At 44.9% G+C, this 22821-nt stretch overlaps 1 protein-coding gene across 2 annotated transcripts in view; it reads left to right on the top strand.

Moving 5' to 3' along the window:
- LOC121550278 (protein cramped-like) overlaps nt 1-22821 on the top strand; it is a 34468-nt gene that overhangs the window by 5291 nt on the left and 6356 nt on the right. For both annotated transcript variants that reach the window (XM_041862468.1, XM_041862467.2), the window contains exons 4-17: nt 317-470; nt 954-1037; nt 1423-1471; nt 3597-3682; nt 3940-4063; nt 10666-10747; nt 11040-12167; nt 12508-12682; nt 12884-13047; nt 16503-16577; nt 16699-16780; nt 17083-17193; nt 22279-22451; nt 22677-22821. The exon at nt 22677-22821 is cut by the window's right edge and continues 48 nt beyond it. In XM_041862468.1, coding sequence (XP_041718402.1) covers nt 317-470; nt 954-1037; nt 1423-1471; nt 3597-3682; nt 3940-4063; nt 10666-10747; nt 11040-12167; nt 12508-12682; nt 12884-13047; nt 16503-16577; nt 16699-16780; nt 17083-17193; nt 22279-22451; nt 22677-22821 — 2632 coding nt within the window. The remainder of the gene's footprint in view (nt 1-316; nt 471-953; nt 1038-1422; nt 1472-3596; nt 3683-3939; nt 4064-10665; nt 10748-11039; nt 12168-12507; nt 12683-12883; nt 13048-16502; nt 16578-16698; nt 16781-17082; nt 17194-22278; nt 22452-22676) is intronic.

Consider the following 22821-nt stretch of genomic DNA (forward strand, 5'->3'; position numbering starts at 1 on the left):
ATTTTGTGCCAGAACATTCACCAAACATCAGCCATTATGGTGGAGAGGTGAGGAGTGATGTATGGCAATTGGGAATCAATGGGATGATTAGGTGGCCATGATTGAAAGGGGCCAGGTTGGGAATTTTGCCAGGACACCAGGGTTAACACTCCTACTCTTACAAAAAGTGGCATGGGATTTTCTATGACCACAGAGACGGCACCCTACGCAGGGCAATGTCCTGGGATCTCCATAGACCAGAGGGAAGAGTGCCCACTACTCCAACACAACTTCCATATCTCTAGTGGTCTCTCTCTCTCTCTCTCGCTCTCTGTAGCATGGGAAGGACTTTGAGGCGATCCAGACAAACATAGCGTTGAAACATAAGAAGAAGGGGAAGCCAGCCAGCATGGTGAAGAACAAGGAGCAAGTCCGACACTTCTACTACCGCACCTGGCACAAGATATCCAAGCACATCGACTTCGCTAACGGTAAGCTAGCTTATCTGTCTCTCTCTCGCTCTCTTCTCTCTCTCGTTATTTCTTCAATAGAAATCTCCACTCACCTCTTGCTTGTTTGCACAGTCTCACTTTCTCTTTATTATGCCTGTGTTTTGGTTTGTTGACTAAAAAACGTTGACCTTCAAAATCAGTGTGAAACTGCAAGCAACCAGCTTTTTATGAAGACCAGTTGGCATTTGCAAGTGAAACTTTGCATATAGGTTGCAGGCAATCTGCAGTCATTTCTTCTTTTGAATCCTATTATGTTTGTGATACACACACACACACACACACACACACACACACACCTGCAAGCGACTCATTAAATGTTTGAGTTAAACTCTGTATTTTGAGCTTACCATCAGTGTGAGACCCATTTACATTGTTTGTGGAGCACCCAAGATCACTGGTGTGCTGTAGTTTTTCTCTTCTCATTTTTATCCCCTAACATGCCCAGTTCCTCCTGTCCCACAGTGTACTCCCGTGTGCTGAAGAAGTCCTCTCAGGAGCTGTACGGTCTCATCTGCTACGCCGAGCTCCGGAAGAAGGTTGGAGGATGTAAGTCAAGCAGGGTGTGTGTGTGTGGTGGGGGGGGGGGGACGCCTGTATCTGTCTGTGTCTTGGATAGTGTGTTTGTGACACACCAGCCTCAGTCTGACTCTGTTTCTGCTGCTGGGGCTGGTTGGCTGCGAGGGAGCTGATTAAGTGTTGGGCTGGGCCCGGCCATGGTCATTGGGGATGGTTAAAAGTGTGGCGCAGGTCATGAGGGATGATATGTTATTAATGTCCTATGTCTGTGTTAGTCTTGTTTCCCAAAGATGGCAAGCTTTTCTACCTCTGTTGCAGGTCATTGCAGATGTTATGTTAATTTCTGTGTTGTCTTCACAAAGCAAGAGCAAGGAGGTACGCACTCTATCTTTTCTAACTCTGTTGTTGTTCATAGTGATGGACGATAAGAACGTGGCCAAGCTTAACGAGCTCATCCAACAGGGGTAAGACTGAGACCAAAAATTATACCAATGTAACCACAGCTTTTAAAAATATATCACCTCTTTTCTCCAAGACTTTAGGGTTATAAGTAGTTGATTCGTTTATACATTTTGAAATAAACCGTTATATACCCTAACCGGCCAGTTTTGATTATGTACACCCATCTAGTACCTGGTCGGTACCCCCTTTGCCTCTAGAACAGCCTGAATTATTCGGGGCATGGATTCTACAAGTCGGAAACGTCCATGCTGACATCACGCAGTTGCCGCAGATTGGATGGCAGTACGCCGCCACCACCAACCTGTACCGTTGACACCAGGCAGGATGGGTCCATCCTTACTGTGCCATCCGCATGATGCAACTAGAACCGGGATTCGTCGGACCAGGCAATGTTTTTCCACTCCTCAGTTGTCCAGTGTTGGTGATCGCGTGCCCACTGGAGCCCCTTCTTCTTGTTTTTAGCTGATAAGTGTGGAACCAGGTGTGGTCATCTGCTGCAATAGCCCATCCGTGACAAGGATCGACGTGTTGTGCGTTCCGAGATGCCGTTCTGCACACCACTGTTGTATTGCGCCATTATTTGTCTGTTTGTGGCCCGCCTGTTAGCTTTCATGATTCTTGCCATTCTCCTTCGACCTCTCATCAACGAGCTGTTTTCGCCCACAGGACTGCGGCTGACAATATTTTTTGTCGCACCATTCTCAGGAAACCCAAGACACTGTGGTGCATGAAAAGCCCAGGAGGGCCGCCGTTTATGAGATACTCGATCCGGGGTGCCTGGCACAGATGATTATACCATGCTTCAAGTCACTTGTTTTGCCCATTCTAATGTTCAGTCAAACAGTAACTGGATGCCTGTCTGCCTGCTTTATATAGCAAGCCACGGCCACGTAGGAGTGAGGCATTTTCGTCAAAAGGGTGGTGTACCTCATAAACTGGCCGGTGTGGATATATACTGAACAATAATATAAATGCGACATGTAAAGTGTTGGTCCCATGGTTCATGAGCTGAAATAAAAGATCCCAGAAATTTTCCATATGCAAATAAAGCTTATTTATCTCAATTATTTTGCACAAATTTGTTTACATCCCTGTTAGTGAGCATTTCTCCTTTGCCAAGATAATCCATCCACCTGACAGGTGTGGCATATAAAGAAGCTGATTAAACGGCATGATCATTACACAGGTGCACCTTGTGCTGGGGGTCTATAAAAGGCCACTAAAATGTGCAGATTTGTCACACAACACAATGCCACAGATGTCTCAAATTTTGAGGGAGTGTGCAATTGGCATGCTAACTGCAGGAATATCCACCAGAGCTGTTGGCAGATAATTGAATGTTCATTTCTCTACCATAAGCCACATCCAACTTTGTTTTAGATAATTTGGCAGTACATCCAACCGGTCTCACAACCTCCACATCCTGCTTCTTCACCTGCGTGATCGTCTGAGACCAGCCAACCGGACAGTTGATGAAACTGAGGATTATTTCTGTCTGTAATAAATCCCTTTTGTGAGGGAAAAACTAATTCTGATTGGGTGGGCCTATGCCCTCCCAAGCCCACCAATGGCTGTGTCCATGCCCAGTCATGTGAAATCCATAGATTAGGGCCTAATTCATTTATTTCAATTGACTGATTTCCTTACTGTCAAATTCTCTAAAACGACATTGGAGGCAGCATATGGTAAAGAAATGAACATTCAAGTTTCTGGCAACAGCTCTGGTGGACATTCCTGCAGTCATCATGCCAATTGCACCCTCCCTCAACTTGAGACATCTGTAGCATTTTGTTGTGTGACAACTGTGGCTTTTTATTATTCCCAGCACAAGGTGCACCTGTGTAATGATCATGCTGTTTAATCAGCTTCTTGATATTCCACACCTGTCAGGTGGATGGATTATCTTGGCAAGGTAGAAATGCTCACAAGATTTGAGAAAAATAAGCTCGCATATGGAACATTTCTGGGATTTTTTTTATTGCAGCTTATGAAACATGGGATCAACACTTTACATGTTGAGTTTATATTTTTGTTCAGTGTAGTTGAAATTGTGCAAATTGTGCAATTGTTGTTTGGGTGTAGTTTGTGTGTTTTGCGGTTCTCTCATGGCTCTGCTGTATTCTCCAGGGCCACCACGGTGCGTTCTAAAGGCAGGAACCTGCGCATCAAAGCTCCCATGTGCCGTGCGCTCAAGAGGCTGTGTGACCCAGATGGTGAGTGTACACACAAACCCACGCACTCACAGGCACAGACACAGACACACAGTGACAGACACTCACACAGCAGGAAGAGGGAGGAAGAGTATGAATGGGGATGTTGAGTCATGCATGTGGGCAGAAGGGGATGGATTTCCATGGCAATACTCAGGAAGGGGGTGGTATGAGTAAGTGGTGGTGATGCTGATCATCTCAGGACCGGAGAGAACAAATCTTATCCCTCTTTCCTTTTACACCTCCCTCCCTCTCTCTAGGAGTGAGTGATGAAGAGGACCAGAAGCCTGTGCGTCTACCTCTGAAGGTTGCCGTGGAGCTGCAGCCGCGTAGCAATCACTCCTGGGCCCGTGTCCAGAGTCTGGCCCATAATCCCCGCCTCAGGTCAGTGTCAACTGACTATAAAGTCCTTTCCAAAGCCTTCGACACTGCTGACAATCACATTCTCATTCCAAATAGGCCTGAATCAGGCTTCTTGCAAGTAGTTTTAGAATTTTGTCAGACAGGACACTGTGTGATTTCTGATGGTGGTAAGTCTAGCTTCCTGGATATTACGAAAGGTGTACCGCAGGGTCAGTATTGGGACTGTTTGATGGACTACATATTTATTCATTGAGTGTTTGTCCCATCGATCGGGTTCCCCCCTATAAATGTCTGGGCATTTGGATTGACAAACATTTAATGTTTAAAAAACAAACTGATGAGCTAGTTAAAAAGCAAATTTTTTGAAATACTATAGATGTTGCCTCTCCCTAAACAGCAAGAAGCAGATTGTACAGTCAACTTTCCTGCCAGTTCTTGACTATGTTGACACCATTTACCAGAATGCAGCAACCACTACTCTTAAACCATTGGATGCAGTCTTAACATAGCGCCCTTCACTTTATCACATGTGACAGTTTTAATACTCATCACTGCATCCTGTATCAAAAGGTTGTCTGGTCCTCATGAAAGTCCTGTAGATCATTTCACTATTCCCTTTTTGTTTACGAAGCTCTACTATAAGCTTCCGACTTACCTAACTTTGTTGTTGAAGTATAAAAACGTGTTACCAAACCCGTTCTTGAGGTTCCTCGGGTCTCCATCAAATTTAGTAAATCCGCTTTTAGTTTTAATGCACCTCACTGCTGGAAGAATTTGCAAAACTCATTACAATTGGATGTTCTATAATAATAATAATAATAATAATAATATGCCATTTAGCAGACGCTTTTATCCAAAGCGACTTACAGTCATGCGTGCATACATTTTTACGTATGGGTGGTCCCGGGGATCGAACCCACTACCCTGGCGTTACAAGCGCCATGCTCTACCAATTGAGCACCATGTTCTGGTGCCGCTCAGGCAATTTCAAGTGTTGATTGAGGACCTTGTAGCTGAGGAATGTAACTTGGGCTGTGGCGGTCATACAATTTTATCAGCCGGTGATTGCCAAGCAAATAACTGCAGGTCTCATGGTAATTGACCGTTAATTAACAAACACATTTAGCATCTCCTGGCTTCCACACATAGCCTACAAGCCACTGATGCAGACCTTTGGAACATCTACATTTAAAAAAGTCTAATAAATCCATTTAATATAGCCTACATCATCACAATAAATCAATTATTTAATTTTGACAGGTCTAAAGAAACATGATATGAAGAAAATGTATTCTATTTTAGAAGAACAGAATACCATACTCTGAGTTGTTCTTATGTTAGGCTCTGATCTGGCTATGCCATATACAGTGGGGAGAACAAGTATTTGATACACTGCCGATTTTGCAGGTTTTCCTACTTACATAGCATGTAGAGGTCTGTAATTTTTATCATAGGTACACTTCAACTGTGAGAGACGGAATCTAAAACAAAAATCCAGATAATCACATTGTATGATTTTTAAGTAATTAATTTGCATTTTATTGCATGACATAAGTATTTGATCACCTACCAACCAGTAAGAATTCCGGCTCTCACAGACCTGTTAGTTTTTCTTTAAGAAGCCCTCCTGTTCTCCACTCATTACCTGTATTAACTGCACCTGTTTGAACTCGTTACCTGTATAAAAGACACCTGTCCACACACTCAATCAAACAGACTCCAACCTCTCCACAATGGCCAAGACCAGAGAGCTGTGTAAGGACATCAGGGATAAAATTGTAGACCCGCTCAAGGCTGGGATGGGCTACAGGACAATAGGCAAGCAGCTTGGTGAGAAGGCAACAACTGTTGGTGCAATTATTAGAAAATGGAAGAAGTTCAAGATGACGGTCAATCACCCTCGGTCTGGGGCTCCATGCAAGATCTCACCTCGTGGGGCATCAATGATCATGAGAAAGGTGAGGGATCAGCCCAGAACTACACGGCAGGACCTGGTCAATGACCTGAAGAGAGCTGGGACCACAATCTCAAAGAAAACCATTAGTAACACACTACGCCGTCATGGATTAAAATCCTGCAGCGCACGCAAGGTCCCCCTGCTCAAGCCAGCGCATGTCCAGGCCCGTCTGAAGTTTGCCAATGACCATCTGGATGATCCAGAGGAGGAATGGGAGAAGGTCATGTGGTCTGATGAGACAAAAATATAGCTTTTTGGTCTAAACTCCACTCGCCGTGTTTGGAGGAAGAAGGATGAGTACAACCCCAAGAACACCATCACAACCGTGAAGCATGGAGGTGGAAAAATCATTATTTGGGGATGCTTTTCTGCAAAGGGGACAGGACGACTGCACCGTATTGATGGGAGGATGGAAGGGGCCATGTATCGCGAGATCTTGGCCAACAACCTCCTTCCCTCAGTAAGCGCATTGAAGATGGGTCGTGGCTGGGTCTTCCAGCATGACAACGACCCGAAACACACAGCCAGGGCAACTAAGGAGTGGCTCCGTAAGAAGCATCTCAAGGTCCTGGAGTGGCCTAGCCAGTCTCCAGACCTGAACCCAATAGAAAATCTTTGGAGGGAGCTGAAAGTCCGTATTGCCCAGCGACAGCCCCGAAACCTGAAGGATCTGGAGAAGGTCTGTATGGAGGAGTGGGCCAAAATCCCTGCTGCAGTGTGTGCAAACCTGGTCAAGACCTACAGGAAACGTATGATCTCTGTAATTGCAAACAAAGGTTTCTGTACCAAATATGAAGTTCTGCTTTTCTGATGTATCAAATACTTATGTCATGCAATAAAATGCAAATTAATTACTTAATAATCATACAATGTGATATTCTGGATTTTTTTTTTTTATTCCGTCTCTCACAGTTGAAGTGTACCTATGATAAAAATTACAGACCTCTACATGCTTTGTAAGTAGGAAAACCTGCAAAATTGGCAGTGAATCAAATCCTTGTTCTCCCCACTGTATATGGCTGTGGGCTACATTTAGTTTATTTAGCAGACAAGATTTAATTTGAAATCCATGGCATTCTTTTATAGTATGAAGAGTACAAATGAACATAGTTGAATAAAATAGAAAGGATATTTTCTCCAAACAATATGAGGGGGTGCGTAAATGCGGCTATTGTGTTGAGCTATTAACAAAGAAACAGGTCCTCTTATATGCTTAATTTAGTTATTTATGCAACCTTAGTTGTGATACAAACGTTGGGCTATATGTTTTGAATTTTAATATATTCTATGGCTGCATGATGCGACCTAATGATTTGAAAAAGTTGCATGAAAGGCATGAGCTCTGCTTTGTTTTTTGCGCAGGCTGCACACACTTCATCAGTCTCTCATTCTCAATTTGACAAGCACTTGATAATGCCTTGAATTTCGCAGCGGCATCCTCTTTGTGTGGCCATAATGCCCCCTAACATAATCCATGCCTTTTGCAGCCAGTGGCCGTTGTGCCCTTGGCCTGAAAATTATAATAAGAATTCCCTTCTCCCGGCTGCGTGCTCCGACGCACCTCTCAGATATCTAAATTGCCCGTCACGTGATCGGGTCCTTCTCACAGGCTACAAGTGAAGACCGACACCTCAGGGACGCAATTGCGCGTGCCCTTATCGAAATTCCGAGGCGCATATTGAAGATGTTGGAAGAACTATCCACATTTACTTTTCGTCAGCCAACAAGATGAGTAGGCCTAACGAACAGCAAAAGCACTAGCCTATGTCAATCTACTATCCTGTGCGATAAATAAATATTCCAAACATACTCTGGGACAGTTATGGGATGTGATAGATCCCAAATTAATACAGCCACTAGCTTAAAAAAAACGTTTAAAAGCAATGAGGCTGACGCAACAGATCAGAACGTTTAGCTATTTCTTCACATTATAAGAGCAGTAATGTGCAATCGGCAGTAGGCTATAAGCGCTAATGTTCCATTAGCAGGAAAACACTATTCTCAAAACTGACCAAAAATGCGATTATGCATGTAATGCTTTTATTATAAAGGTGCATTTTTATGGGGAAAATTATCTTCCCCAAACTTGAAACTCACGCGCTGCGTATGTATGCCAGTTAGGCTCTACACCCGTTGTGAAGCGGATTAATATGCTTCATTTTAAGAAGTTATTTGGCCACTTTAGTTGTGATACAAACCTTATCAAAAAATATAGGCCTATGGGCTAGGCTACATGAGGTATGCGACTATGATTAGATTTTGTTTTTTTAAGGCATGCGCTGTTTCTTGCCTTACTGCACACAAGCTGGGCATCATTCACAAGTGATAATACAGTTGAAGTTGGAAGTTTACATACACCTTAGCCAAATACATTTAAACTCATTTTTCACAATTCCTGATATTTAATCCTAGTACAAATTCCCTGTCTTAGGTCAGTTAGGATCACCACTTTATTTTAAGAATGTGAAATGTCAGAATAATAGTAGAGAGAAGGATTTATTTCCGCTTTTATTTATTTCATCACATTCCCAGTGGGTCAGAAGTTTACATATACACTCAATTAGTTTTTGGTAGCATTGCCTTTTAAATTGTTTAACTTGGGTCAAATGTTTTGGGTAGCCTTCCACAAGCTTCCCACAATAAGTTGGGTGAATTTTGGCCCACTCCTCCTGACAGAGCTGGTGTAACTGAGTCAGGTTTGTAGGCCTCCTTGCTCGCACACGCTTTTTCAGTTCTGCCCACAAATATTCTATAGGTTTGAGGTCAGGGCTTTGTGATGGCCACTCCAATACCTTGACTTTGTTGTCCTTAAGCCATTTTGCCACAACTTTGGAAGTATGCTTGGGGTCATTGTCCATTTGGAAGACCCATTTGCGACCAAGCTTTAACTTCCTGACTGATGTCTTGATGTGGCTTCAATATATCCACATAATTTTCCTTCCTCATGATGCCATCTATTTTGTGACGTGCACCAGTCCCTCCTGCAGCAGAGCACCCCCACAGCATGATGCTGCCACCACCGTGCTTCACGGTTGGGATGGTGTTTTTTGGCTTGCAAGCGGCCACCCTTTTCCTCCAAACATAACAATGGTCATTATGGCCAAACAGTTCTATTTTTGTTTCATCAGACCAGAGGACATTTCTCCAAAAAGTACGATCTTTGTCCCCATGTGCAGTTGCAAACCGTAGTCTGGCATTTTTATGGCGGTTTTGGAGCAGTGGCTTCTTCCTTGCTGAGTGGCATTTCAGGTTATGTCGATATAGGACTTGTTTTACTGTGGATATAGATACTTTTGTACCTGTTTTCTCCAGCATCTTCACAAGGTCCTTTGCTGTTGTTCTGGGATTGATTTGCACTTTTCGCACCAAAGTATGTTCATCTCTAGGAGACAGAACGCGTCTCCTTCCTGAGCGGTATGACGGCTGCGTGTTCCCATAGTGTTTATACTTGCGTACTATTGTTTGTACAGATGAATGTGGTACCTTCAGGCGTTTGGAAATTGCTCCCAAGGATGAACCAGACTTCTAAAACCATGACATCATTTTCTGGAATTTTCCAAGCTGTTTAAAGGCACAGTCAACTTATTGTATGTAAACTTCTGACCCACTGGAATTGTGATACAGTGAATTATAAGTGAAATAATCTCTGTAAACAATTGTTGGAAAAATGACTTGTGTCATGCACAAAGTAGATGTCCTAACCGACTTGCCAAAACTATAGTTTGTTAACAAGAAATTTGTGGAATGGCTGAAAAACGAGTTTTAATGACTCCAGCCTAAGTGTATGGAAACTTCCGACTTCAGCTGTATATCATTCACAAGTGATAGTCTGATGGGTGACAATATTAGCCTATTCTTAATTTAATCTTTACATATACTAAATAATATATGTGTGAAATTTGTTTTGATTTAGAATGGACCGTTATCATGCACCCGTCTGGAAACAACAGGGGCAGGGGGAAAAATATATGTATATGCACTTAAATAGTGAATGGAGGACGCTTTTCCCGTCGTTCATTTTCATGCCAGCCAGGTAGGCTATACTCCGGTTGTAAAGAGAAACAATGTGCTTAATATTAGGAAAATTCATGAATAAATATAGTAGGCCTAGCCTATAGAAAGCTGATGGGATCCTCCTCTTTTTAATTTTAACAGCATCAGAGCATGGAGAAGCCTAATTACCGTGACTAAACGATCACGTGGAATTTGACTGCGGTCATGACTCGTGACAGCCGGTGTGGCGGTAATACGATCACCGTAACTGTGCTAAATGTTGTTGTGCTGTATTTTTATTTTACTTTGTATTGATTGCTGTTTTGTTTCACATTGTATTTGATTGTTGGTCTCAATGGGTTTTCCCTGAATAAATAATCAATCAATTTTTTTTCAAGTTGAACATTAGGCGTGTTTGAACGTAAGATGGACATAACCATAATCTTTATGCTTCTGGGAAACACAACCCTGACTGTTTGGATCCCCATACATAGCGGCCATTACATGAGGCATATTGTCATTATCATATTTTGGTTTCAAGATGAGTTTTGCTAGGTTGTATCCTGCTGAACATGCCCGTCAGTGTTTGAGCTGTGTGTTGTGTACAGGAGCTGTCTTTGCTGAGAAATTCAATATTTTCTAACATTGTCCGTTCTTCTGTGTGGTGATGTAGGATGGTGGTGGAGCTGCATAGGAAGGTGTCCAGCCTGATTGAGTTCCTGAAACAGAAGTGGGCCGTCCAGGACCTGCGCATCGTATCCTTCCACATCACAACAGTCACGTCATGTCCATCTTATAGCACTTAGACCGCAACCTAGCTGCAAAAAAATAAAAAATACTTGATCTGGTCGAGTATAGAATCGCATGAAATTAGCACCAGACAACCAGCTGGTAAAAAGTCTAAAATGAGCTGATCTATAGTACTTCAAGAGATCAACAGATAATATTTAGCCTAGTTGATCATCAATTCCTGGGTCTGGTCTTGTTTTTGTTTGACTTTGAATCTACCCCATCTCTGCTGACCCTCCTTGACCGTACTGTGTTCAGCTGAAGAGCCTGCAGGAACGCGAGACGTTAGAGGGAACCCAGCAGCACAGTGGTAGCGGCAGCCCTGCTCTCCCCTGCAGAGCAGACAAGGAGGACCTGTTCCTGTACCCAGCTGAGACCAGCACCCTGACCGCCCTGCCCAGCGTAGCCCGTGTGGTCCACTCCAAGGCCTCCTGCACCGTCCACTGGCAGGAGAGTGGCAAGCCCCGGCCCGGCCCCAAGGAGCTGATCCCCACTGCCCAGATTCTGGGCATCCAGGGGGCCCCGCTCCTCCCCCGGGTGGGTGTGGCCAAACCTGGACGGGGCGGTGGTGGTGGGGACGCTCGACGGGTTGGGGGAGAGACCCCCGTATCTACGCCTGAAGGAGGAACGTCAGGAGGAGCAGGGCCAGAGGACAAGAATCCGAACCAGATAACATCTCCTCCTCCTGTACCTCCTCTTCCTCCTCCTTCGTCTTCGCTGCTGTTGTCTACAGCTCAGAAACAGGAGGGTGGTGCAGCCGCGGGGCAGGTGGAAGGGGAGAAGGGGCTGGGGGGAGGACCAGGGGTAGGGGAGGCCTTGGGGTCCAAGGAAGGAGAAAGGGACTCCAATTGTCAGGGCCAGGGGGGCGGTTCTTGCTCTGCTGCTGATCCGTGCAGGGATGAAGAGCGGACCCCAGGGGTTAACGGCAGTGACAGTGCCTCTCCAGAGAGGAACTCCCTCCCCCTGTTGGACCCCCTGGTTCCCACCACACCTCCACCGGCAACGGTACCACGACAGGTGGAGGACGTCCCTCCAGACCAGGTGCAGGGGAGGGCAGCAGCCACAGGAAAGGAGGAGTCCGGTGGGGTTGGAGGAGGAGGCAGGACCCCAACCCCGGTGTCCGGCGGTCGGTCGGCCCAGCGGATCTGTGAGGAGGGCTGGAGCTCGCGGGGGACAGACAGCAACGTGACTCTGGCAGAGCTGTACCTAATGCTGGGGAAACCTGGGAAACTGCAGCTGGAGTACGAGTGGCAGCCGGCTGCTGTTGCAGCCCCGGAGCTGGAGGAGGAGGGGCTACAGTCACCACGCCCCCTGCCCCCACCATCCACCCACCGCGTTCTGCGCTGTCTGCTCCGACTGGTGTCATCAGAGGTCAACCCCAAACCTGTGAGTCAGCACCGCCTAGTGGGGCAAATTCTTAATAGCCACTGGCCACATTCAAATTCTCTACACTTCGCCCGAAGTGTGCACTCCTGCACTCTCCCTCATGGATTGAAAAGTAATCGACTGGTGTGAGGGTTATGGTGGAAACTCCCTCTAGACATGCTTACACCAAACATTTAAATGCATGAGGGGGAGGGAACGAGTGCACACTTCTGGAGAAGGGTAGAGAATCGGAATGCAGACACTTTGTAGGAGACTTTGTAAACACATTATGCAATTTTATAGCCTTAAGTCATTTTGTTTTCTTCTAATGCTCTCTCCCCTTTCCTTTTCTCTCCTCCAGGCCCCAGAGCTGTGCTCCACAGCCACGTCTCCGGTAAAGCCATCCCAGGAGGAACAGTCCCTCACCCCCCCAGGCAAGGCCCTGGCTGTGGGGGTACGGAGCCCCAACTATGGACGACTGCAGCCCCTGGGAGTCCGAGCGGCAAAGTTGATGTTACCAAACACCGGATCCTCCGGTAGCTTACCAAACTCCTCTCACAAGCAAATGCAAACACACACACAACCTACACTTATCGAAACTTCTCCAGTAACTCCAAAGTTGTAGGTCAGAGGATCAATACTTGAAGTAGTGTTTGTCTTTTACCTGTATCTTTGTAAAACATCTCATGTACAACAATACTAATTAACTGTAACCTTGGCTTTGAACCCCTCCTCAGGTCGTAACCTCCCGCGGTCTCTGCTGGTGTCCGGGGGGGACTCAGATGGTGGGGTGTTTGCCATACCCACCACCCTGCCCCCCAACAGCTCCCGACACTCCCGCATGTTCTCCCCCAACAAGGAGGCCGAGCTCGCCTTCCGACAACAGCTCGACTCCATCGGCGTAAGGACATTTTGCATACTCTCTCTCGCCATCCCCCTTTTCATATCACTCTCCTCCTAGGACCTTTTACGTACACCATCCTAAGGTTTATTTTGTCTGTCTCAGAAAAATAAACTAGCTGGACTCTCCATCTCTGTCCATCCCTTCTAATAATGGTTTCCTTTTCCCTCTTCAGGGATGCAAACTCGTTACTTTTCGGTGATATTCGATATACAGTGCATTCGGAAAGTATTCAGACCCCTTCACTTTTTCCACATTTTGTTACGTTACAGCCTTATTCTAAAATGGATTAAATTATTATTATTATTTATTTTTCCTCATCAATCTACACACAATACTCCATAATGACAAAGCAAAAACAGGCTTTTGGAAATGTTTGCACATTTATTTGAAATAAAAAATAGAAATACCTTATAAGTATTCAGACCCTTTGCTATGAGACTCGGTGCATCCTGTTTCCATTGATCATCCTTGAGATGTTTCTACAACTTGATTGGAGTCCACCTGTGGTAAATTCAATTGATTGGACATGATATGGAAAGGCACACACCTGTCTATATAAGCTCCCACAGTTGACAGTGCATGTCAGAGCAAAAACCAAGCCATGAGGTCGAAGGAATTGTCCGTAGCGCTCCGAGACAGGATTGTGTCGAGGCACAGATCTGGGGAAGGGTACCAAAAAATTTCTGCAGCATTGAAGGTCCCCAAGAACACAGTGGCCTCCATCATGCTTAAATGGAAGAAGTTTGGAACCACCAAGACTCTTCCTAGAGCTGGCTGCCCGGCCAAACTGAGCAATCGGGGAAGAAGTGGCCTTGGTCAGGGAGGTGACCAAGAACCCGATGGTCACTCTCAAGAACCCGATGGTCACTCTGACAGAGCTCCAGAGTTCCTCTGTGAAGATGGGAGAACCTTCCAGAAGGTCAACCATCTTTGCAGAACTCCACCAATCAGGCCTTTATGGTAGAGTGGCCAGACGGATGCCACTCCTCAGTAAAAGGCACATGACAGCTCGCTTGGAGTTTGCCAAAAAGCACCTAAAGGACTCTCTGACCATGAGAAACAAGATTCTCTGGTTTGATGAAACAAGATTGAACACTTTGGCCTGAATGCCAAGCGTCACGTCTGGAAGAAACCTGGCACCGCTCATCACCTGGCCAGTACCATCCTTACGGTGAAGCATGGTGGTGGCAGAATCATGCTGTGGGGATGTTTTTCAGCGGCAGGAACTGGAGATTAGTCAGGATCGAGGGAAATATGAACAGAACAAAGTACAGAGAGATCCTTGATGAAAACCTGCTCCAGAGCGCTCAGGACCTCAGACGAAGGTTCACCTTCCAACAGGACAACAATCCTAAGCACACAGCCAAGACAACGCAGGAGTGGCTTCGGGACAAGTCTCTGAATGTCCTTGGGTGGCCCAGCCAGAGCCCGGACTTGAACCCAATCAACCATCTCTGGAGAGACCTGAAAATAGCTGTGCAGCGACGCTCTCCATTCAACCTGACAGAGCTTGAGAGGATCTGCAGAGAATAATGGGAGAAACTCCCCAATACTACAGGTGTGCCAAGCTTGTAGCATCATACCCAAGAAGATTCAAGGCTGTAATCGCTGCCAAAGGTGCTTCAACAAAGTACTGAGGAAAGGGTCTGAATACTTTTGCTTTGTCATTATGGGGTATTGTGTGTAGATTGATGGAAAAAAAACAATTTCATCCATTTTAGAATAAGGCTGTAACGTAACAAAATGTGGAAAAAGTAAAGGGGTCTGAATACTTTCCGAAGGCACTGTAATTATAGGACTCTTGTGGATTTGTATTAAGAAGCAAAGTGGAAACAACAACGTAATCAACATTGTTGCATGTGCTGCATTGACCATGCAGACTGAACACAGGTGTCTCGTGGTCAAGCAACAACAAATGTGCTCCTTAAGTGACAGGGGGCAGGGCTAGTTCTGTGTGGAAAGCGGCATGGAGAGAGCGCGGCGAGGGATGACTGAAGTAGCGGTGTAAACTCTAAAAATGGACGTTACACACGGCATATCACATTTAACAAACCAAACATTCAAATACCCTTATAGAAGGTAAAGTAAAAACCCAAACCGGTCCGTGCATCAATACCGTATACCGCCCAGCCCTAAGAGAGACCTCTGGCTTTCTCATCCAATGGGTTTTGAAAAGGAGAGAGGACGCGAGGAGTTTGAGATTCTCCCACTGTTCATCCAATGTCACGTGTGACAGCTGTGAGCAGCCAGCCACATCCCCTAACCAGCCATTAGCCTACTCAGCTGCTTCTCTCAGTCAATTATTTTTGTGCATCTCCATCAGTTTTCAAATGTTATTTACTGTGATGGCGAGCTGGGGTTTGCAAACAGTGATGGGGTTTCTGTTGCATTTGTTTAATTATTGGAGCAGCTCGCAGCATGAGCGATGTGGATACATATCTTTTTATTTTGCCTGTAAGAAGAAGCAGGCCAGTCTGACTTTGCTGCCACGCAGTCTCTGAGGAAAAACGGAGTACAGTGACAGTCATGCTTGTGTCTTTAGAAAAGTAAAAATCAGAAGTTTCTAGCCCAAACCCCTTTCTACCGCGAATACATAATTTTATAAACCATGTCGAAAGGCCGTTTTAAACTACTTGTGGGCCGCAAGTGTTTGGTTTGATAACAAATTACCTTGTTTAGTAATGTTACCTGGCTAGCTAGAAAACAACATGGTGCCCTGGCTATGCACACATTTGGATGGCACAGGAAAAATGGAAAAAAGGGATAGATAGATTACTCAAAGAGATGCTTCAAAGGTAGGATGCATATGCCTAATCAATGTAATTCTAAGCTAAATCTGAATCAAAAATCTATCTTTTTCTGTTTGGTGCCTAACTTTTGGGAGTCGTGTGTGTGTGTGTGTGGGAGGGAGAAAGAGGGAGTGAGTGAGCGAGAGGAGGTGTGTGGGAGGGAGGGAGAGTGTAGGCTATGTGTGGAAAGTTGTCTATAAAGATGGCCTAACCCTAGTGTAAGCCTAACCCCTTACTGCCACAATGAAAATGCAGATCATTATACATGTATATTCCTTACTACATTCCTCCTGCCCAATCACAGCTAGGCCTTTGGATATGAGCAAATCAGCTATTTTCTGCAGTAGCCTTTTCTATTATACAGTAATAAGTGTGACGTTTAATCCAATGTGTTGTATTGAGTAGAGGTGGAAATGTCAGGGACAAGTTTTTGTGCAGCACCCGTGCAGAACGTATAGAAAATGGGAACGGGCTACCTGGTGCCGAGCAAACCCCGTGGTATCACGATTCTATTCGGTATCGTGATACTTGGCCTGGTATCATATTGTTAGTAAAAGTTGGTGTTGTGATAACCTCATTCTGAAAAAGGCACATTTTCTTGCAGTTCAGATTTTTTTTAAACCTTTTTGGGCCCTCACCAGTTTGTATCTCTGGCTCTTACAGATGCAGTCAGACATTTTCCTGCCAAAACAAAGGAAAAACAGGAGCCGGCCACTTCGAAAGCCCCTCGTGGTCCAGGTAAGTCTTTTAATCTTAGTCCTTTGTTTGGTGTACCTGTTGAATTGACAGTTATTCTTAGGACATCTTGAAATCTGAACAGATTGTTTTTAATGTGAAATTGTTGTTTGTTCCTCCTCAGAGAACACTGCTTCCCCGCACCACTGGAGACACTCCTCAACACGTCTGCTCCTTCTCCATCCTCTCCAACTCATCTGCCACAGGTATGCCACCTGTCAACATAACCCATACACCTAGTTACAAAATTAGAAATTAATTAGAAAACGTGCTTTTACTTATATAATCACAGGAAGGAAGGAAGTAGCATGTTTGAAGTATCGGAATGACATTTTTTTTTTGTAATTATGCTGCAGGAATAAAAAGCACTGGGGAGCCGTAATATTCTGTGTTCGGGCCCAAATATGTTTTGTCCAACTATCTGAACAGGGCTAGAAATGCTCAACCACACTCAGCTCCATAGTTTGGACTTGACTGACTTTTTTTATTTTTACTGTCTCCCCTTCAGGAACAGGCTCCTTCCGGCCAATCCAGCCCCGTCTCTCTGCCTCCACCCGTCCCCTCCTCCCCAGAACTCCGCCCATCACCTCTAGCCCTGGGATGTCCAGTCAGCTCTCCAGTACGTACCTCTTCTCTATACCTGTTCAGGGCCTGAAACTAACTTTTTGGTCCACCAGCCACTGTGGCAGGTAGATTTTAAACATCTAACAGATACTCTGATTTTTTTACCAGCCCCCCAAAAATTGGACACCAAAAATTATAAAATAAAACAGATGAGCATGCTTTGTGATGTTTCTAAAACAATAACTGTATTACTAGTAAGAAGTAATGTGGTATATTGCTTAATTTCGTTTCATTGTTTATTACCGGAGTCTTTTAACCAAAATATCACAGATGAGACAAAAACCCCTTTAAGAGGTGGAGGTTACCGTGGTAATGCGACTCATGTTTATGCCTGTGAGATTAAGCGAGTCTGACTAGTAGTCTTGTAGTTCATCCCGCCCGCTTTTCATACTGCAACCCCTGGCTTTCTATCCGACTCCCACCTGCTACCAGAAGAACTGGTCCCGAACCCAACCGCAGTCCTGCAATGTTATTTTAGGCGTATGTGACGTGCTCATTTGCCAGCCATGGTCCCAGCAATTTTTCGCCCTATAGGCAATATCAAAATGCGCAAAAACAACCTAAGAAATAGGTTAAATTACCAGAGATTATCATGTGGCCCATTTTATATTAGGGTATCGGTATTCCTGGGCTATATCAGCCAATATGCTAGACGTCGTTTGAAGAGAGCAGAGTTGGAGAGACATGCATTTTCTCTTGAGCTACGTTTTATAGCCTACCTTTCAGAAGTGGGACGATTTTCAGACTGATCAAATACGGGCGATTTAATACATATTTCTAGGCAATGCCTTAAACTATATCCTAATCATATTTAGGAAGTACATTTCCTTGGAACGATAACTGCCCCGTGCTTCTCCACTCATGCATAGGCTATTTAATTGAGACCACACTCGCACCTGATCTCTCACATATGGCTACTGAACTTGAAGCAGCAAGAATGATGACAGCGGACACTTGCACTTTCTCTTGAGCTACGTTTTGCATATAGGATATAGCCCTTGTTTTTTAGGCGGACGATTTGCAGGCAGAGACAAATAAATGAGTAATCAATATTTCTTGAAAATGAAAGGACGCAATGCTTGCTCACCATGGTAGCTTGTCCGCGCGTGTTGCGCCTTTTTTCCTTTTCAAGGATCACATTTATTTTATAGCACCTCAATTTATGTTGATTGAGCGCCCTCCACTTTCCATTATCAATATGTATTTAGACACTGTAGTAAACTATAGTCTAATCATATTTAAGTTAATTTCCTTGGAAAATGAACTCCTCTATTTCAATGAGACCACACATATACAGTTGAAGTCGGAAGTTAACATACACGTAGGTTGGAGTCATTAAAACTCGTTTTTCAACCACTCCATACATTTCTTGTTAACAAACTATAGTTTTGGCAAGTCGGTTAGGACATCTACTAATTTTTCCAACAATTGTTTACAGACAGATTATTTAATTTATAATTCACTGTATCACAATTCCAGTGGGTCAGAAGTTTACGTACACTAAGTTGACTGACTTTAAACAGCTTGGGAAATTCCAGAAAATGATGTCATGACTTTAGAAGCTTCTGATAGGCTAATTGACATCATTTGAGTCAATTGGAGGTGGACCTGTGGATGTATTTCAAGGCCTACCTTCAAACTCAGTGCCTCTTTGCTTGACATCATGGGAAAATCAAAAGAAATCAGCCAAGACCTCAGAAAAATAATTGTAGACCTCCACAAGTCTGGTTCATCCTTGGGAGCAATTTCCAAACGCCTGAAGGTACCACGTTCATCTGTACAAACAATAGTACGCAAGTATAAACACCATGGGACCACGCAGCCATCATACCGCTCAGGATGGAGATGTGTTCTGTCTCCTAGAGATTAACGTACTTTGGTGCGAAAAGTGCAAATCAATCCCAGAACAACAGCAAAGGACCTTGTGAAGATGCTGGAGGAAACAGGTACAAAAGTATCTATATCCACAGTAAAACGAGTCCTATATCGACATAACCTGAAAGGCCGCTCAGCAAGGAAGAAGCCACTGCTCTAAAACCGCCATAAAAAAGCCAGACTACGGTTTGCAACTGCACATGGGGACAAAGATCGTACTTTTTGGAGAAATGTCCTCTGGTCTGATGAAACAAAAATAGAACTGTTTGGCCATAATGACCATTGTTTTGTTTGGAGGAAAAAGGTGGCCGCTTGCAAGCCGAAGAACACCATCCCAACCGTGAAGCACGGGGGTGGCAGCATCATGCTGTGGGGGTACTTCCTGACATCAGTCAGGAAGTTAAAGCTTGGTCGCAAATGGGTCTTCCAAATGGACAATGACCCCAAGCATACTTCCAAAGTTGTGACAAAATGGCTTAAGGACAACAAACTCAAGGTATTGGAGTGGCCATCACAAAGCCCTGACCTCAATCCTATAGAAAATGTGTGGGCAGAACTGAAAAAGCGTGTGCGAGCAAGGAGGCCTACAAACCTGACTGTTACACCAGCTCTGTCAGGAGGAATGGGCCAAAATTCACCCAACTTATTGTGGGAAGCTTGTGGAAAGCTCCTCGAAACGTTTGACCCAAGTTAAACAATTTAAAGGCAGTGCTACCAAATACTAATTGAGTGTGTGTAAACTTCTGACCCACTAGGAATGTGATGAAAGAAATAAAAGCTGAAATCATTCTCTCTACTATTATTCTGACATTTCACATTCTTAAAATAAAGTGGTGATCCTAACTAAGACAGGGAATATTTACTAGGATTAAATGTCAGGAATTGTGAAAAATGAGTTTAAATGTATTTGGCTAAGGTGTATGTAAACTTCCAACTTCAACTGTACTAGGCACACTTGATCTCGCACGCTCAACTAGGAGAGGAGAGAGGTAGGCTACTGAAGTTGAAGCAGCGAATTCTGAGCGAATAATGCGACAAAGATGAGCTTTTAATACAATAGGTAGGCTAACGCATACAAAGCAGAAAGACGGGACCCAAAAAATATTTTTATCCCGAAGTCGTCTGTATAACTGCCCGCTCACTGAAAACAGCTTTGTAGTGGATTTTCATAAATAATACCAAAAAAGAGCCATGAAAAATGCCAACCGCGCCACAATGATCTGTCGGACCCGCAGCTCTCTACCGCGTCGTCTTCTCTTCCATACCAGTTGAAACTCAAACATTGAAAAACAACTTAGCTTGTGAACAAAACAATGTAAATAGCCAAGAAACACGAGGACAAAGTCTCACTTGAGTAGACTTTAGTTTCAAGTAAATTAGACCAGTGTTGCTGCGCTATACAGGATTCGTAGTTCTTTTGATTTCATTTACCAGCTAAGAAAGAAATACTTTGAAAACAACTACTGCAGCGGTTACACTTTATATACAAAAGTATGTGGATACCCCTTCAAATTGGTGGATTCGGCTATTTCAGCCACACCCGTTGCTGACAGGTGTATAAAATCGAGCACACAGCCATGCAATCTCCATAGACAAACATTGGCAGTAGAATGGCCTTACTGAAGAGCTCAGTGACTTTCAACGAGGCACTGTCATAGGATGCCACCTTTTCCAACAAGTCAGTTTGTCAAATTTCTGCCCTGCAAGAGCTGCCCCGGTCAAATGTAAGTGCTGTTATTGTGAAGTGGGAACGTCTAATGGCAACAACGGCTCAGCCGCGAAGTGGTAGGCCACACAAGCTCACAGAACGGGACTGCCGAGTGCTGAAGTGCATAGAACGTATAAAACACTCACTACCGAGTTCCAAACTGCCTCTGGAAGCAACGTCAGCACAAGAACTGTTAGTCGGGAGCTTCATGAAATGGGTTTCCATGGCCGAGCAGCCGCGCACACAAGCCTAAGATCACCATGTGCAATGCCAAGCGTCGGCTGGAGTGGTGTAAAGCTCGCCGCCATTTGGACTCTGGAGCAGTGGAAACGCATTCTCTGGAGTGATGAAACACACTTCTGGGTTTGGCGGATGCCAGGAGAACGCTACCTGCCCGAATGCATAGTGCCAACTGTAGTTTGGTGGAGGAGGTATAATGGTCTGGGGCTGTTTTTCATGGTTCTGGCTAGGCACCTTAGTTCCAGTGAAGGGAAATCTTAACGCTACAGCATACAATGACATTCTAGACAATTCTGTGCTTCCAACTTTGTGGCAACAGTTTGGGGAAGGCCCTTTCCTGTTTCAGCATGACCATGCGCCCGTGCACAAAGCAAGGTCCATACAGAAATGGTTTGTCGATCGGTGTGGAAGAACCTGACTGGCCTGCACAGAGCCCAGACCTCAACCCCATCGAACACCTTTGGGATGAATTGGAACGCCGACTGCGAGCCAGGCTTAATCGCCCAACATCAGTGCCCGACCTCACTAATGCTCTTGTGGCTGAATGGAAGCAAGTCCCCGCAGCAATGTCCAACATCTAGTGGAAAGCCTTCCCAGAAGAGTGGAGGCTGTTATAGCAGCAAATGGGGGATCAACTCCATATTAATGCCCATGATTTTAAAATGAGATGTTAGACGAGCAGGTATAAATATAATAAATAAATTGGTCATTTAGCAGACGCTCTTATCCAGAGCGACTTACAGGAGCAATTAGGGTTAAGTGCCTTGCTCAAGGGCACATCGACAGATTTTTCACCTAGTCGGCTCGGGGATTAGAACCAGCGACCTTTCGGTTACTGGCACAACGCTCTTAACCACTAAGCTACCTGCCGCAGGTGTCCACATACTTTTGCTAATGTAGTGTATATTGCTATAAATGTGATCATACTTGGTTATTTGTATTCACAAATGCGAGTGAAATTCTCGCACTGTGAAGCCCTGACCACCCACCAACGTGGCTGATGAAATAGACCTCTTACCCGCCAATGCCAAAATCTACTCCCATTCGACAAGTGGCAGGTGTTCGGTTTAGACCCTGTTTTTTTTTTCTCTCCTCTTCTCTTTCACCTTTTTTAGACCATTTTCTTATTTTAAGGCCCACCTAGGCCAGGCCCACTGATGCTGGAAATTAGCGCAAGCTAAAGCGTGATGGTGCAATTCATCTATAATCGGACTCTTGACAATTCAATGTGTGATGATTCTATGTTTTTCCATCCAGGTGCCATTGACCTGGCAGCCAAGTCAGCAGGCATCATCCCAGGCAGCCCCTGTCGGGAGCTGGAGGCCCCCAGTCCAGACGGAAGGCCCCTCCTCTTGACCTCTCACCCTGGAGTGGTGCATGCTGGTCCTGGTCCTTCCCAGACACCGCTCCTCCAGCAGGCCTCCTCTGAGGTGAGTGGAACACTGAAAGAAGAAGGGAAAGAGAAACAGTGATGGAGAGAAAGATCTAAAAGACAACAGACCCTATGTATACCTGGGTCGTGTTCAAAAGGCCGGACACTGTTTTCAAAGAGGGAGGTGCTACAGGAACTTGTCCAATAAGAGCACAGCTTTTCATATATATTTTTTATACCTTAATTCTAACCCTGTATCATTCTTTCACTAACCCTCCACCAGGTTTCACTGCAGAACGGCCTCCCCCCTCCGTCTCCAGGAGTGGCAGGTGACTCTCTCCTCTCCCCGCCCAGCATGGCCTCTCTGCTGGACATCTCTCTCCCGGGACCCCCGGAGGAAGCCATGGCTCCTGGAGGGCCACAAACAC

Source organism: Coregonus clupeaformis, chromosome 35 (assembly GCF_020615455.1).
Source record: "Coregonus clupeaformis isolate EN_2021a chromosome 35, ASM2061545v1, whole genome shotgun sequence".
Lineage (NCBI taxonomy): Eukaryota > Metazoa > Chordata > Actinopteri > Salmoniformes > Salmonidae > Coregonus > Coregonus clupeaformis.